This window comes from Rosa chinensis, chromosome 5 (genome assembly GCF_002994745.2).
Source record: "Rosa chinensis cultivar Old Blush chromosome 5, RchiOBHm-V2, whole genome shotgun sequence".
Taxonomy (NCBI): domain Eukaryota; kingdom Viridiplantae; phylum Streptophyta; class Magnoliopsida; order Rosales; family Rosaceae; genus Rosa; species Rosa chinensis.
Window position 1 is genome coordinate 61,457,279 of NC_037092.1, and position 17,495 is coordinate 61,474,773.

Consider the following 17,495-nt stretch of genomic DNA (forward strand, 5'->3'; position numbering starts at 1 on the left):
GGGTTCCAACGGGTTTAGCCCACAAAACCCGTTAATTTGCGGGTTTTTGCGTGCGGGCTTTTTTTAGCCCGGATTACTAAACGGACGGGTTTGTGCGGGTTTTTAGCGTGCGGGTATAGTGCGGGTTTGCGGGTTACGGGTTTAACTGCCAGGCCTATTCGATACTTTCAATTTCCATTCATACTTTCTTAATTCACAGCATGGCGACCGTTGCTCCTCCTACAGATCGTATCCTTATCTATTTTAACCATATCGATATACTTTGATTTCGTTTTCTTCTTATCTCACTTTGCTCTGCTTCGATCTGTTTATTCCTGATTGGTTTGCCATCAAATTCAATCTTCTCTGACTTTGTTGCTATTGCTTTGTTCTCAGCATGTAGATTGCTCTATAGGTTTTACTTTTAGATGATTCGTATTGGTGTTTGCGTTTCTAGGCTTGATTTGTGGTTGTGAACAACTTGTCTGGGAATTTATGGCTATCGATTTGGCATTTGTATGTGCAGCTCTTTTAGTTTTGCATAATTTCTGCTTAATTGAAGTCCTCTGATACATGGAACTTGACAATTTTGTTCTTCCAAGTGTTTTTTCCATAATCGGTTGATGGAGTGATTGAATTTGACTGCTGGATGCTTACCCATTTGTAATTTCAATTCAGGTCAATACTGTTATGTTGGTTTGTTAGTTCTGTATGCTTATGATTACAAGATATTGTAGTATAACTCCTTTAAATTAGATGTAGACCGATTTTTATGTTTCCTTCACTCTTGATTACTTTAGAAGCAGCATATTTGCTTAAGAAGTTGTCATTAGATTCGCAGACCAAGACCTTGGAAATTCTAGAGCCTACAAAGAAGGTATTGTACATGTTTTAGTTGTTATCACATCCAATTGTTTTTGCTCAAGTAAAGTGGAGCATGAAACAGTATTCTTCAAAATCAAAGTTGATGATCAGACGTGTTAATTACTATTTTCTATGCAGCCTTCTGTTAACCAATATGGGTCTATTGATTATGGCAATGCTGCAAATGGTCAGATCCAATTTGATCTCTCTGTGACTCCACTGTCGACTGATTTCATGGATCAATCTTTCTCCTATCTCCCAAATGGTTATCCATCAACAGCCTATTACTATAGAGGTAAGTTGACTAGCAAAATTTCTACTTGAGATCTATTTTCGGTGGATTATCAATTTGTTTTTGAAATTATTGACATGACATGGATGGTCAATTTCCTGTATTTTTTAGGCTATGATGGGACTGGCGACTGGGATGAGTACTGGAGATATATGAATCCAGAGGGAGTAGATATGACTTCCGTAAGTTCTTCTTTTATTGCATTAGGTATTGTTCTCCTTTTGGGTCTCACATCAATTATTTACTAATTTGTAACTTTATTGTGTCCTTTTAGGGGGTTTATGGAGATAACGGGTCTCTTATGTACCACCATGGTTATGGGTATGCACTGTATGGGCCTTATTCACCAGCAGCTTCCCCTGCCCCATCTATGGGAACACTACTAGAATTTTGGCCTTAGACATCACGACAATTACATCGGTGAGGAATTCACGCGATGTAAAAAATTATCATTAACATTGATTCCTCAAATACCGATTTCTATGCATATAATTAACATCATTTATTACTGTTGACCGATATCTACAATTTGATTCTCAAATTTTAAAAAACGCGGAACGGATGAAGTTAAAAATTTGAACACGCGGGGAACAAAATTTCCATTCCGCCCACACTTCGTCAGTTTTCCCCCTTCTATCTCACTCACTATTATCTCCCAATTTTCGCACACTCCCTCTTCCTCAAAACCCTAGCTCTCTCCTCCTTCCTCTTCCGCTCTCTTTCCACGGCCACCACTGCCTCCCTCTCCTCCACTCACTCCCGCTACTATCTCTCTCTCATTAACCGCCTCCGCCCCTCGGCGGCGCCATCATCTCCACTGACAATTTCTCTCTCTGCAAATCAAACACATTTTCAGCAAAGCAAACTCAAACAAGTGTCCTTCTCTAATCCTCATCCCTTCCGTCAAGCCCTAGTTCCAACAAGTCAAGGAGAATGCGCCTCCGCCTTCAGATCTAATTCGTCATCCTTTTGATTCTCACAGACGGAGATTCCCAATTCCTCCCTCTTTCTATAAAGAATCGATTCACGATGGCCCCTTTTTATCCCGATTCAATTTCCCCAGGTAGTGTTTGTTTGATTTTTGGTACATGGAGATGAATTCTGTTCCATTTTGTGTGGTTTCAGTTTTAGATTTTCAATTTAAAATATTTTTTTGTTTGGGGTTTCATTTGAGGGCGATGGCTATGACGGTGAAGCAAATGGCCTTTTTTGGAGGTGGATTACCCCTCGTGAACCACCTGGCAAAAATGTGGTAAGTATCTTGGTTGATTAATATTTGTACAAATACATTACTAGAATAATTTTGTTGACAGGTTCTCTGTTATGATTCATGTTCTCACCATTGGATCTCCTTCATCAGGAGGAGTGGGGAAGTGGTTTTGATACTTGAAGATGACCATGAATTGGTTTCACTTGATATCATGAGCAAACAGCTTAAAAATTTTGGGATTTCTACATATCAGGGTTGTCCTGTTGGCTCGTATGAAGAGAGCCTACTCTTGCTTGACAGGAAGGATGCAATTTCTTACTGAGGGGAAAGAAGAGGTTAAGGTGATAAGTTATATAACTGGCTTCGTGTTTAAATGCATATGCAGGCTAAGTTTATTTGACATGTGACTGCTGAATTTTAGCTCAAAACAAAGTTTAGTATTCTGCAAGTGTTAATTTTTTCTTTGTATACAGTTGCTCTGTTCTTAGATTTCTGGGTGTCTTGTTGTCAGCTTGCTTTCGATATTGTTTTGTAGAATTTCTTGTCTTAGGTAGTTAGTTGATTGGATTTCTTGCTTATGTTGTCTGAAAACAGAACTTTGTAACTAGTTTAATAGGAATGATGCAATCCTACTCCAATAAACAAGCTCAGAGCGAAAATAAATTTTTTTAAAAAATTTGGACAAGATGTTAAAGGTGATACATGGTTATGTTGCACGTATCGTGTTTTATGTAGCACCGCTTGATAGTGCCATTCAAAGGACTATGGTCTCTCTGGAGTTGCTGATGCTACTTAAGTGTACTTGATATAACACATTATTATTTGCTGTTCTACTAAAAGTCTAGAACTATAAAAATGTTTATGCAATGGATGCTTTAATCAATTTGGCTTTGCTTTATACTACATTCCCATTTGGATAGACATCAGTATAACATAACCTAATCAAATGAGCACTAGACCAGCGGGGATAAGGTGATACTTTGAAAACCCGCAGCATGAATTGAAAATAGGACACAGTAGTGGTATAACTTATAGCTCTAATTTCTGGAGTTTTAAATTCATTTTTAATATCTAGACTCTATGTACATGTAGTGGTTTTTTTTTTCTCCTTTGTTGGATCGAAGCATCTCCAAGTTATCTTACAGGCTTCATGCTTTGGAAATCTTGAGCAACTATTCATTCTACGTCTGTCTTCAAACCGTAAACTGCACAAGTTACCTTTACGTCAATCTTCCAAGTTATTATTAGAAGATCATTTTCCTCTTAATAAAAAGAACGATTTTGAGGAATAGAGAAGATTCATTGATACATAGGTTTGTGCATTTGTATGCCCCAAGATTGATAATACATTATTGTCACAGTATATTAATGGTGCTAGGTGGTGGTTTAAGATGTTTATTAAATCTTTAGTTCATTATGAAGGCCAACATTTGGTGAATTTTAATATTAAATGGTTAATTTATCTAAAAACTATGCTTATAAGGTTTTGATTTTAACAAATTGAATTGATGCTTATAATGGTTCTTGTCAAATACTTCATATCTGATGTTGAGTTATTAAGAGTTGTCATAATTCACAAGTCTATGTAATACTTGGGTAATGAAAATTATTAATCCTTGCTTAAGAAGAACTTTGGGTGGCAATGTTCTAATGGTTAGTGTTCTTCTTTATCCTTTAATTTTACTTTTGTATATGCTATCATGTTTTTAACCTTCTTCTGACTATTTTACAGAAGTGACAGCAACATTTCTTGTGTTGGTCGTATTGTCATTCAATCATTCTGTGTTCCACAGTGTGGTTATTCCAGCCTGGTGAGTGGCAATTGTTAGTTGGTCTTCAACTGTTATTCTGAGGCTTTGCTTTGCAGTTGCCTCTTATTTCTTTTCTCTGCTGTTTTGGTGATTCATATAGGTTGTGTATGTCTTTTCCTTGCTCAAATCAATATATTGTATTACTGAATCAAGCATAATACAGTTAATACTGTTGGATTGCAGGAATGGGACATGTTTTCCTTCCTTAGATCTCTAAAAATTATGCTACAATCTTCAATGCAGTTGTTGTGACATCCCCGCCTAGTCTTCTTTCATCATCATCCTCTACAAGATGGCAGCACATGGCATCCTCCCTTTAATACTATTACATGCGCGCTCTCGCGCCGGTCAAGAGATTCGATTATGTTAAGTCATTGCCCTCTACTTTTAACTACTTTTTGTGATTTGAAGTTGCAATTTAAGTGGATATCTGTGAAACTAGTTCTCAACTCATTGGCACATGTTTTTGCTAGGTTCATTCGCAGCTACACCAAGGACTGGAAATTCAAGTTACAAGTATTTTTATCTTATAACAAATTGCTACTTTTTTCTCCTTTTGTTTTTATTGTATCTACAAACAGAGCAACTTGTCTTCATATGGTTTATTTAGGAGACTTTAATCTTGTTCTTTTCTTTTGCTATTGTATATGGAGAAGTTTAGGCCATATGTCCCCTTCTCCCTACTCTTTGTATTGTTTTTATCAATAATATTAATGAGAATTTTCTTTTGCTTACCACTGGTATGCTCATTGTGATACGTTTCTAGTGTAGAAACTGATTTAGTAATCACTTTTAAACTAGAAATTGAAGCAAAAAGAATGAAGACACAACAATTTGAAATAACAAACTGATGTTATAAATGACTCATGACATCAGTTTTATCTATAAAACATATGTCTAATACTGATATATAAATCACTTTCTTATGTAAAACGATGTCATAGTAGGATACGAAATCAGTTTTTTATAAATCAAACGATGTCTATAGTCATTTTATACATCAAGACCTTACAAGAAACTGATGTCCAAAGTCATTTTTAACATCTGCTAAAAACCGATGTCTGGGATTTCCTGATCTTTAACATCACCCACTAAGACATCAGATGATTTTTTTTTTAACATCGGTTTCTGGCCGATGTGTAAGGCCAAAATTCTAGTAGTGGAAATGATGGGCAGCATAGACTTGTAGCAAATACACCCATTACTTCTTCAAACTCGAAAGGCAATAGAATTCCATCTTTGAGGAATCAGAACTACCGTCCAAATTCTCACTTCATGGTATCGTTGAAAAATAAGCAAAATAAGGTGTATAGACAGAATCTTGTTTCTTTTCCTGTGGTTGAGGTGTAGCGTGACTTTGATATCGGCTACTGCTCAGTTGTCTAATTGAATTAACTAGTGGAAATGTCAACCTAATTGGGTTACCTTGTTTCCTTGGTCCCAATAGAAACCTCTAATCTTTGATGTGAAAACATATAAGGTCAGGGGAATCCTATTGGAGTGTCTAGCCAATGAAATATTGTTAGTATTCTTAAAAGGCTAGTAAATGATCTGTACTGATTCATCATGTATCAACCCAACTGGTTTATATTGTTTCCTTGGTCCCATCAGAAACCTCAAATTGGTTTATGTGAAAACATATAAGGTCAGGGGAGTCCTATTGGATGTTATTCTTAAAAAGCTAGTAAATGATTTGTACTGGTTCATCATGTATATATGATTTTTGTTCATGTCGTATGCTGAACATGCTAAAGTTGCATGCTTTAGTTATTAGGTTTGCGCATTTCTATTCTGCTCTTGGCTCATCTTCTCTCCAGTATACTCAGGATTCTGATTGGGAAAAAAATACAAACAGTACCCAACCTATGGGCCACTCCGAATTTCTGTACCCAAGTTTCCGAAACTATCACAACGGTACCCAAAATACCCAGCCCGACCCAATATACGTACCTCCCGTCCATGACTGCGTTAACCCGTATGCCACGTGGTGTATTTGGGTGGGTATTTCTGTCATTTACTTACCCGAGCCCTATTCTTCAGTGGGATAAAGGCGTCAGCCCTGACTCACTCTCACTTTACTCTTTCCACAGCTGCACTCTCTCTCACAGACCCCGTGTAAATCGAAAGTGAAAACTCAGAGAATCTAGGTGAAAATCATAGATTCCAAGTGAAAACAGATATCAAAGGGATTTGATTTTGAAATCACAGTTTCATCAGATTCCACTTCTAATTTCGTGAAGCCTTCCATGAGACAGTACCTCATTCCAAAAAGCACCACCAACACCTCACCAGAATGAGCAGACAGTCCTCCTTGGATGGTGTGCATCAGTGCTTCTTTCATACTACCCTTCTCATCTCTCACAACAGCTCCAGGCCTGCCTTGTGGGGGACCATCGTTCCGATGAATTTGCCTCCTAGAAGGAATAGAAGAATCTGATGAAATACGAGATGAGACAGCAGGGAGTGGCCTCAAATTGGCTTTACCGAAACTGTTTTGCCATTCAAGTGCTTGACTGACAAGCTGCTCCCCACCACAAACTTTTTCCCCGAATCTGCATGCATTTCGGTTTTTCCAGATTAAGTGATTAACCAAGCAATAACCCCACATAGGCAAAGAGGTGGAGCAAGCATCATCACACGTGCAGAAGTGGGGTTTAGATGCCAACACCGAGAGCTGCCTTATTTTCTCTCTGTTGATCCATTTCTCAATGTGTTGGTGGTCATGGATTTTTCCTTTGTGTGATGGTTGCCATATGAACCACAATACCCACTGCTCTCGATGAAGGAATAATGCTTTCGAATTTGGTGGAGGTGTTCAGCTAGCTTGCACGAGCCCACTAAATTGCTAGAAAGTTCCTGCAGTTTTGCATTTGTATGGTTTTCATTGCTGTACCTCTCTCTTCTTTGTAGCATAGGTAGGAACCTTCTAGAATGTTCTGCTGGCTTGTATTAGTATGCATGGTTCCATGATTCCTTGGCTGGCTTTTGGTCTAGTCCTCCAACTGGTTTGTAATTTTTGTTCTTCATTCTAAAAAAAAAAAAAAATCCACATAGGCCTGCTCCTCCACAGAAAACTTTGAAGGGATTTTCATTTTTGGCGGGAAATGGCTATGTAACTGAGCTGTTAGTTAGAGTTGGCGCCAAATACCACCTCGGTCGGATTTACCCCTAAAAATACACATGGGTTAACGCCGTCATGGACGGCAGGTACATATATTGGGTCGGGCTGGGTATTTTGGGTACCATTGTGATAGTTTCGGAAACTTGGGTACAGAAATTCGGAGTGGCCCATAAGTTGGGTACTGTTTGTATTTTTTTCCCATTCTGATTTGGAGAAAAAGAATCCTGAAAATAGCCTTGGATCGGATTATCCTGATGTTGAACTCTGTATGTTGATAATGCTACAATGCGGCTTGTTCGTAATCCAAAATAGGTTCGTCTTTAGTTCCATTCAAGTTATCCGTCTTTAATTTATTCTAGGACCAAAATATGGATGAGTAGCTAGAGCAAAATTCTAAAGTGTTGTAAATGAAAATTGCCAGTCTCACTGTGTCTTCCCATGAACAATTGCAGTTTGATACAATTGTAACAAACAACATATTTGGCGATATATTATCTGATGAGGCCTCAATGATTACTGGAAGTATTGGGATGCTTCCATCTGCGAGTCTTGGAGAATCAGTTAAGCAACTGTCTTTCAATGGTTCAAATTTAGCTCTATGTGTTCAACTGTATGAGGAATTTGTTTTTCTTGGTAGGACTTTCTAGCCTTTATCCTTTTGTTTTGAGGTATGTTTGGATTCCTTTTGATCTGAATACATTATAATTCCCATTGGCTCAAGGTCCTGGACTTTTTGAACCTATACATGGTTCTGCTCCTGCATGTACATTTTCAGTTTTTCGTAGGCATGGGATCGGTTCTGAAAAAGTTATTTTTAGCCGGAACCGTTTAGCTTATTCCGGTTCGGTTACAATGTTATTTTTAGTAGGAACCGCTCTAGAACCGAACCGTTCTGTTCGGTTCGGTTTTAATCCATTTTCGGTTCTGTCTATATGTTTTCGGTTCCTGTACATAACCACAAACTGAAACTGTTTTTACAGTTTCCCAGCTACACAAGAGTGACAAGACTATAGCACCGCACATATAAACTTACTCACCTGATGAACCTCAATGTTCCATCTCCAGAAATAGTTAAATACATAGCATTAATCCACAAATATTACAGTCTTGCACATAAACATCTTTCAATGAAACAAAGATAACAGTCCATCAATGACCTGATGCAGTACAATCACTACATTGCACAAAGCATTAATCCACAAATGTTGCAGTCTTGCAGATAAACATCTTTCAATGAAAAAAGAACCAAACTGAAATCAATAAACCAATGTACTCCACATTCCAACTTCCAAATTGCATCCTTCTATGATCCATAGAGATAGCTGCTTTAAAACTGAATTCCTGCATTAATAGTATAATTGGACATGAGACCAAAACATGGAACCAAAATAGAAGCATAACAGTCCCAACACATGGACCAAAGCAGACGCAAAACAATCCCAAAACTTGGAACCAAAACAGAAGCAAAACAGTTGTAAAACCTGGAACCAAAATAGAAGCAAACCAAAAGAGAATCAAACTAAAAGAGAATCAAAAACCACATTGAATGAAAGTGGTAAACATCATCAATAATCAACTGAGTACACAAATGAGTCAAAAGCTTCATAATGCTATAATCAAACCAGAAACTGCATCAAAATAGCCAAAACTGAACAACAAACTGAACAAAGCATAAACTCATAAAGCCATAAACTGAAATGAAGTTGCTCACCTTAGGCAGTCACTTTGATGGTTCTTGAAGTTTTGTTGGTTGACTTAGCTGCATCAGAAGTTGTGGATGTCCTGCTGGCCTTACTCGCCTTTGAAGGTATCGATGATGCAGTTGCCTCCTTCTCCTTCTCCTTCCTTTCCCTTTCTTCTTTATCTTGTTCTGCATAACAAATATTGGAAACAATTGGATTAGATCAGCAAGTTAGAAACTGCATCGAAAGTGACAGAAAAATAAAAAACACAAGCAACTCAAGTTATCACACCTTGTTCCACTTCTTCAAACCATTCCATTTCCTCCGGAGTAGGAACATAAGCCAAACCGGTAATGGAATCTGATTTCAGCCAGTTTTGAAGGCAAATTAATGCCTCAACTGATCTAGGAGTCAAAGAACTCTTATGAGGATCTATAATCCTCTTTCCGGTACTAAAAGTAGATTCACTTGCCACTGTCAACACTTGGATGGCAAGAACATCTTTGGCAACAGTTTGGAGGTTAGGATATTTAGGACCATTCAGCTTCCACCATGTCAAAATATTGAACTCAGTGCCTTTGGGAGGCTTCTCTATAGGGTCTAGAAGGTACCTATCTACCTCATTGTTCACCACCACTGTATCACCATCTTCAAGCTCTCTATCCCATTCCTCAAGCATATCTGCCATCTTCCCGGTAACTCTAGTTGAAGTGTATCTGCTACTGCCAGCAGTTTGAGTCACCTCAGATGATCTAGTTCTTTGTGAACTCTGTGAGGGCAGCGCAGCTGCATACAGATCAGTCAAGGAGACCACCAATTCTTTCAATTCAGCACTCTTTTTCTTAATCACTAAATCCTCAATGTTCAACATCTTCTTGCACACATTTTCAAAAAATAGAATCTTATACCTCGGATCCAAAACCAAGGCAACCAGCAATAGTTGGTTGATGTCCCCAAGCTTTCCAAAATATTTTTGGTACTTGACCCTCATCTTCTGCGCCATCTGAAATAGGATCTTTTGTGTAACATCATGGTTGGCCACTGGTTGACAAAACAAATCTTCAATCTCAACATGGATTGAAACAATATCATGGAAAGCTTTTGGTGAGGTAGGGTGATTTGTGGCACTAACACTCAATGTTACATTGTAAAATACCTTCAAGAATTTGACAAACACAACTGCCTTTTCCCAATCTGCTGCATTAGGTGGTCCAACCCTCTTCCTAGATGCCCTGCTGCTCCTAATTGCAGATAAATCAACACTGAAATCATCCGGCTCTTCACCATCTTCCTCAACAGCCTCTTCATCTTCATCAAAATAAGACATGTACTTGCTATCCTCATCATCTTTCAACCTATCAAATGCCTTTCTAAGCTCTAAAGCTGTTTCCAACATAATGTAGGTGGAATTCCACCTTGTTGGAACATCCAACACACAAATCCTCTTGCAATCATCTACTTCTTTTTCAATACAAGACCTAAATGCATCTAACCTTGATGAGCTTGATCTAACATATCGAACTGCATTCCTTATACTAGACACAGATTTATCCAGTAAATGTAGGGCAGACCTCACAATGAGATTGACTATATGTGCTAAACAGCGGACATGCAGATATTTCCCACCAAAAATAGCACTCTTTTCCCAATCGTTCATTTTGTTCCTAATGTAATCTATGACATGCTTATTTGCAGAAGCATTATCCACAGAAATAGTTAAGACTCTATCAATAGACCAAGCCCTCAAACATGACTCCAAAATTCTTCCGATTGTAACTCCTTGATGATTTGATATTACACAAAAATTTAGAACTCTCTTGTGCAATTTCCACCCATTATCTATGAAATGCGCAGTCAAGACCATATAGTTGATGTTTTGAAGGGATGTCCAAGTATCGGTTGTCAAGCACACACAATGACAACTTAATTCCTTCCTAAGCTATTCCTTCTTCGACTGATACATTTTCAAAAAAAATTTCACTATAACCTTCCTACAAGGAATTTTCCATTTCAGAATAGCCACCTTATAGAAATACTTAAACCCTGGTCTTTCTATGGAACTAAAGGGCATTTCATCCATCACTATCATAACCGTAGCAGCTTGAATGCAAGCTTCTTGAGTCTAGTGCCTAGTTACCATATTTTCATCCAAGTCATCAGCACCAAGCTGAGTTTGACTCGCTGCTAATTCTTTTCTACCCGGATATTCCTTGCATATTACCTCTATGTGTTTAATCAGAGAACTAGTTCCATTACTAGTCGAATTACATGCAAGGTGAGTAGTACAATACTTACATTGTGCTCTTGTGGTGTGGCCAACTTCCTGCTCAATTCCGTCCACAGTCTCCATAAGCGAGTGCTCCACCTTTATGAAATGTGCCCAAATCCAACTTCTCTCCTTAGATTTCTTTACTTTCTAAGCTTTCTCTGCCCTCTTTCTCTTTGCAGCAGCAATCTTTGCAGCACCTTTCTTCGTGGTGCTAAGATGATGCGACTGAGCTCCTTCAGTCTCTTCTCCTTGTTGTGTTGCAGGTATAATCTCATTTCCAGGACTCCGAGTACTTGAATTAGAAGAAAGTGAATTCAAATTCATTTGCAGTCGAAGTATTGAACGATTTGGGAGGAATTGGGAATTAGGGATTAGTTACGATTTGCCGGTTTGGGATACAAACTGGGATTTAAGAATTGGAATTTTGGGTTTTGAAGCACATATGGGGTTATGAAGATAGACGGATTTTGGGTTTGGAACTTTGAATCAAGGAACTGAGGGAAGTGCACTGTGTTCGATTGCAGGTCTGAGGTCGAGTGTTTGAGCCTTTGAGGCTTTAAGAGTTGAGAGATTTTTAGGTTAAGCCGTTTAGGTCGAGGTTGTCGACTTGTCGAGTGTTTAAGTCGTGATGTCATGTTGACTTGCAAAGAAACGGGCCTGAGGTCTGCATATACATGGGCTTCAGTGAATGAATATATGGGCTACTCAGCTACTAGACATGGATACCGGTTCCAACGGTTCCAGAGAGTATGGAAAAAGCATAACCGGAACCGAACCGGGTTTTCTAAAACGGTTCGGTGCTTCCATTTTGACATGTTTTCAGAAGTTCAAACCGAACCGAACCGCTGGTTCCGGTTCTACCGGTTCTCGGGTTCAAAATCCCAGGCCTAGTTTTTCGTGTTTTCTTTTATTTGTTCTTTTTCATTGGTAGGTGCACATGATCAAAATCCAATATATTATAATGCTCTTGTGTGAAACGCAAACATATGACACTGATTACTTGTTGGAATGTTTGTTTCCCATTCCTCTAGTTACCTACAAGTAACTTAACACCAAGGTAGGACATATGATTCACATACACGCGTGCACACACACATATAATCTGTGTGAGTATATGGATTTGTTCCAGTCTAAATATATGGATTCTCTTACATTGCTGTCTTTCACTTGCAGCTGCAATATTGGTGAGGGAGGTATTGCCCTTGAAGCTGTACATGGATCGGCACCTGATATTGCTAGAAAGGTGAACATTCTTGAACATTAATGTGAAGTTCAATCTCTTACTATTTAGCAGTCATGTATCCCAATGTTAGTAGTATTTAGTAAAGTTTGATGTTTTGTCCTTAAGAGGTTTAACATATATTAATCACATTCATATGTTTAAGGTCGATCTGGTGAACCAGAAAGAAGCAGCCTAGTATCTTAAATTAAAAGTCAACGTGGTTAATGAATGAGAGATTTTTTTTGGGGAGATTATTATAGAAATGTGGCTACCCTTAGATGGTTGCAAAATTGTTTTCTACTTGACAAGGTATATGCATTATATTATGAAGAACATTTTGGTTTAATTAAATATTAGTTGTTTACCCAATGATTTTGACTTAAATGTTGTTTTATACATTTCTAGTGGGCGGTAAAGACGCAAAAATCATATAGCCAAAAAGAAATTGACGAGGTGCGCATTGAAGTAGCTGATTATTTACAGAGTTTGATGTAGGACTTTTGGCTACCAACATGATTTTGGGTAAGACTAGTTTTTGCTTGGAAGCAAAGTTTGGTGTAGAACTTTTGTAATTGGTTGCTAATTAATATGTTTATAGGCTAGCCTTTGTAAGTTTTGGGGTTTTATTTTATGAATTATGTAGAATTATGAATTAAGTTGAGAAAATTAATGGAAAGCCTCAATTTTTGGATGATGAGAAATGTATTTCTTTTCCCAGCATCAGCTACATGATCACTTTGCACATCATGCTTGACAAAATGAAGTGATGTATATAAAAGCATAACAAAACAGTAATGCCTCGGAAAACAATGTCAATTGAGAGATTAGAAATCAATACCAAAATAAAAATCGATGTCTCATGATTACCAACATATCGAAATGTGCCTACAAAATTGATGTATCCAAAACCAATGCACATCGATTTCTAAACACAAAAACGTAATCTATTGTCAACTTACAAATCACTTACTATAAAGTAAACAGATTTACCATGAAATATAAAACATCAGTTTTAAAAACCTGAAGTGATGTCTACGATGAAATAACACATCAGTTCATATGAAAATAAGCGATGTACATAAAACCAGTAAACATCGTTTTACATAAATAAAAACGATGTCCTATGTAAAGGAACATATCATTTTTAATAAAGTAGCTAATGTTGAATAAAGACACATACTTCGTTCTTAGGAAAAAAAGGTGGCAAGATGCACGTAAAAATGGCCAAGAACAAACAATAGTTTTTGAACACTGATGTCTAGAAGAGTATCAGACATCATTTCTGAAATTGTAATTGATTTAAATGTTCACTTAGGTATTGTTCGATATATACTTTATTAAATATAAAATGTGAAAATATGAAGAATTAAATATAGTTAACATACAAAATTATGTTTATTATAACGATTATACATCGATTTTTGTTTTAGAAGCGATGTTGGTTGTTATCCGGGACATCGATTTTTGACCGATGTCTGATTTTCTCAATCTTTTACATCACCCATTAAGACATCGGTCGGATTTAAGTTTTACATCGGTTCTGAACTGATGCCTATTAACATAATTCTAGTAGTGCTTCATCATCATCCTTTGGACAAAGAGGATCATTTTCAGGATCAAGACTACAGATGATCATGGGGGTGCTTGAAGGCTTGACCTTGTCAAAATGCCTAAGCATCCATTAACATGATGCTCAAGTTCCAAACTGAGACATAATCGTGTTCTCCCAAAATCTTTCATCTCAAAATCGGATTTCAAGTGTTCAGCAGTTTCCCTTAATTCTTTAAAGGCTTCTAATGAAAATCATGTCCAACATGAACCGTGATAGAATTTGAAACTTATTATGAAAACGTGCGAGCATATCCCTTCCCAATCCAGTAGTCACTTTAGTGAGCATTTCAACCTTATTGTAAACGTGCTCTGTGGTATAGAGCCACTTGACTTGGGTAAAATGAAGTTCACTATGAACGTTCATGTATATTCTATATTTAGATCCCCATAGAGATACGTAGTGACCACATTTGTAAGCGGCATGTTTAGTTATTTGGAAACTACCAAACTGACAGGGTAGTGGAGTGCAATGACATCCATTACGAGAGAATATGTCTCATCGTAGTCGATTCCAGGGAGTTTCTTGAGAAGCCTTGCACCATAAGGCGAGATTACCATATCTTTTTCTCATCATGCTTTCTAACAAAGACCCATTAGTCAATAGGTTTTATGTTTGGAGGTGTTAGCATCATTGGCTCGAAAACCTTTCTCTTCGCTGAGAATCCAACTTAACTTGGATCACATCTTTCCATTTAGGCCAATTTTCTCTACGTTGGCATTCATTCATCAACGGAGCATGGTTCGATGTCATCTGACTCAACAAACTCATGCACTATGGAATGTGCGAATACATCATCAATCATGATGGAGTTTCTTTCCCACGTCTCATGTACACTAGTGTAATTTTCAAAGAGCTCTATATTCTCAGGAATAGGTTCTGATGTTGAGGCGTCCCCAACGATAACCATAATCCGGAAGATACTCATGAGGCGGATTTTGAGTCTTGATGATCAAAGGATTAGGTTGTACCAAAGTATCCTTCGAACACATGGGCCTCCAACGCATCCTAGTTAGGGCCATGGCCTATAACGCCAGAGTGCCACTCTCTTTAGCGTTAGTACCATGCCTACCTCTGTGTAGGGTAGTGCTACGTCCTCTTATAGGGACGTCCTTCTTTGCAGGCATATTTGTAGCAGATGTGTGATCTCGTCACTTTAACAGAGATCAAGATGAGACATAGTGGAGATAGACCACTACAATTCCTGTCGTTCCTGTTGAACATCTGTGTTTTTATCTCCCCCAACGACGAGAAGACTGTCTCATCAAAGTGACAATCCTCAAATCTAGCTGTAGGGAGATAGCCTAGCAAGGGCATTAAGTGGCGGACGATTGTTGGTGTCTTAAACCCAACGTAGTTGCTCATTCGTCTGTAAGGACCCATCATAGTGTGCTGTGGCGATGTAATTGGCACATAAATGGCACACTCAAATATGCGTAAGTACGATACTGATACCCAGTCACTAGCTGTAACGCAGAGAAAGATTGAGTGGCAGTGGGTTGTAGACGAATTAGCATAGCTGCTTGCGATATTGCCTCACCCCAAGCGGATAAGGAGATTGGTGCGTATTACCAATGTTCAGATTACCATAGTAGTCGTTTCTGTGAGATCATTTGGGTGTGTACATGGGAATATGATGTCCAACATCAGTCCCATTACAATAACCATCGAAAGTCTTTGATGTAAACTCTCTAGCATTGTCAAGTTTAGTTGATTGAATAGGATGATCCGGGGAGTGAGCCCGTTGTTATATGTTATGTGCTAGGAGTGTAGCATAAGCAGCATTACAAGTGGACAATGACACAACATGTGATCAGCGTGTTTGTGTGTCAACCAACAACATGAGATATTTAAATGTCCGCAAGTTCGTTGAATCAGTCCACAGGATCCCCATGGATTCTATGTAAGAACAAAATGAGTATTTTCATATCCTTTGCTTAGGATGGTCTCAGTCTTAATTTCCCTAAGGAACGGACTTTGTAAAATGAGCGAGAGGCCTTAGAAGCAACCAATGAGGATTTTGGTTGGGCCTAAGAGTCTGAAACGCTATTTGAAGCAAAATTGGTGATTTCAGCATCACCTAGGGTGCCATCACCATGATGGACGCCATCCATGGAGTCATGGATAGGGACTATGCCAGCCCTAGGCTTGTGGTGGATGGCAGCGGCGACGGTCATACTTAGTCCAGGAATGAACCTTTGATTCGTGCTTCGTTTCGCTCGAAAGAATGGATGTCCATGTGAAGTCTTTAGTAGACGGATCATCATATCATGACTAGGATGACCTATCCTGTCATGAAAAAGCCAATATGTTCTAAATTCAAGAGATCTTATCTCATGACTTTATTAGATTTAATAGCTCGAATAGTGACATAGAGTCCACTAGAGAGACACATAAACTTCTCTAAGATGCGTCTTTGTTCGCAATCATTAGAGGTATTGCAAAGGAACTCATTTTCGTTCTCTACATGCTTTTTCGCATGGAATCCGTTGGCTCGAATAGCTCAATAGGGTTCGATTCTCCCTAGGAGTGTAGAGAGTTTCTGTGATGGTAATCAAGGTGCCATTGGGCAAGCGGAATTTGGGCCATTCCATATCCTTGAACTAATACTGATGGCCCAGGCATCGTAGTCACAAAGTAATATGCTCAGAATCAAAATGGAGTCATAATGAAAAGAACTCAAAATTTTATTCATAAGCCAACGGAGTACATCATTGTCTCTTAACCATTAAGAGAGCCTAATCCAAATGCTAGCTAATGCAAAGCAAAGGTAGTCTTTTGACTTTTTTCGGTAACTCCAAAATAAATATAACCAGGTGAGTAGAGAGATGTCGGTGGAGCAAAGCTTGCTTAAGTACCATTTATCTCAAAACCTTCGTAGACATCATACTCACTTTGGATGAGCCTACTTTGAAGAGAAACTAAACCAATGGCATTTAGTACAATATATGGCAATTGCCTATTACATCTCTTGGAAAAAATAAAGACTTAAACAGAATTGGTGATCTATTGATCCCAGCCAAATTTGAAGTCTTCAACCCTTCACTCTAGATCATCTTCTTGATCTTCTTGTTCCATATAGTGAGCTTCTCTTGCTTCACAATATGATTTGTAAGTGGTGACAATTTCTTCACAAGCTCTACAAATGTGTGCCCAATGACTAGATACTCCACATCGAGAACATACATCTCTATGCTCATACTCCATTGATTGAGGCGCTTTCAAAGCGTCATTTGGATGACTCTTAGTGTTGGTGGCGCCACCAATATGGCCAGACGTGTTGCCTCTCTCTCTTTCCATGTTGACCTCTTCAGTTCCGTTTCCGCCTATTTTGGCGGTTACCTTACTCATTAGAGCGAGAATATGGACCAAAACGTGCAGAATTGTCCCTAAATGTAGGGTTTTGCTCTTGGCACCCTCGCTTAGGGGCACGACT

The 17,495-nt window shown here is 38.4% G+C and overlaps 2 protein-coding genes across 6 annotated transcripts in view; one reads left to right on the forward strand and one right to left on the reverse strand.

Moving 5' to 3' along the window:
* The window catches only part of LOC112165551 (lactoylglutathione lyase), an 80,693-nt gene that overhangs the window by 19,648 nt on the left and 43,550 nt on the right, over positions 1–17,495 (reverse strand). The window lies entirely within an intron of this gene.
* On the forward strand, positions 154–13,144 carry LOC112165548 (YTH domain-containing protein ECT4). 5 transcript variants are annotated; one of them, XM_024302100.2, is made up of 9 exons: positions 154–228; positions 780–856; positions 982–1,138; positions 1,247–1,317; positions 1,410–1,508; positions 5,318–5,434; positions 7,730–7,837; positions 12,402–12,471; positions 12,856–13,144. In XM_024302100.2, exons 1-8 carry the CDS (start codon positions 201–203, stop codon positions 12,414–12,416), a joined length of 672 nt encoding a protein of 223 aa, XP_024157868.1. In that variant the 5' UTR covers positions 154–200; the 3' UTR covers positions 12,417–12,471; positions 12,856–13,144. The 5 variants fall into 5 exon arrangements, with proteins under 5 accessions (XP_024157868.1, XP_024157866.1, XP_024157869.1 ...); XM_024302098.2 differs by lacking the exon at positions 12,856–13,144 and adding an exon at positions 7,478–7,589 and having other exon boundaries at positions 5,318–5,435; XM_024302101.2 differs by lacking the exon at positions 12,856–13,144 and adding an exon at positions 7,478–7,589 and having other exon boundaries at positions 1,036–1,138; positions 5,318–5,435.

What these genes read in the sequence shown, in the direction of transcription:
- LOC112165548 (XM_024302098.2), top strand. Translation starts at nt 201, where the DNA reads ATGGCGACCGTTGCTCCTCCTACAGATC. An exon ending in TTCTAGAGCCTACAAAGAAG is followed by an intron (nt 857 to 981) that starts GTATTGTACATG and finishes TTTTCTATGCAG; the next exon opens with CCTTCTGTTAACCAATATGG. An exon ending in CTTCCCCTGCCCCATCTATG is followed by an intron (nt 1,509 to 5,317) that starts GGAACACTACTA and finishes AATTCTAGTAGT; the next exon opens with GGAAATGATGGGCAGCATAG.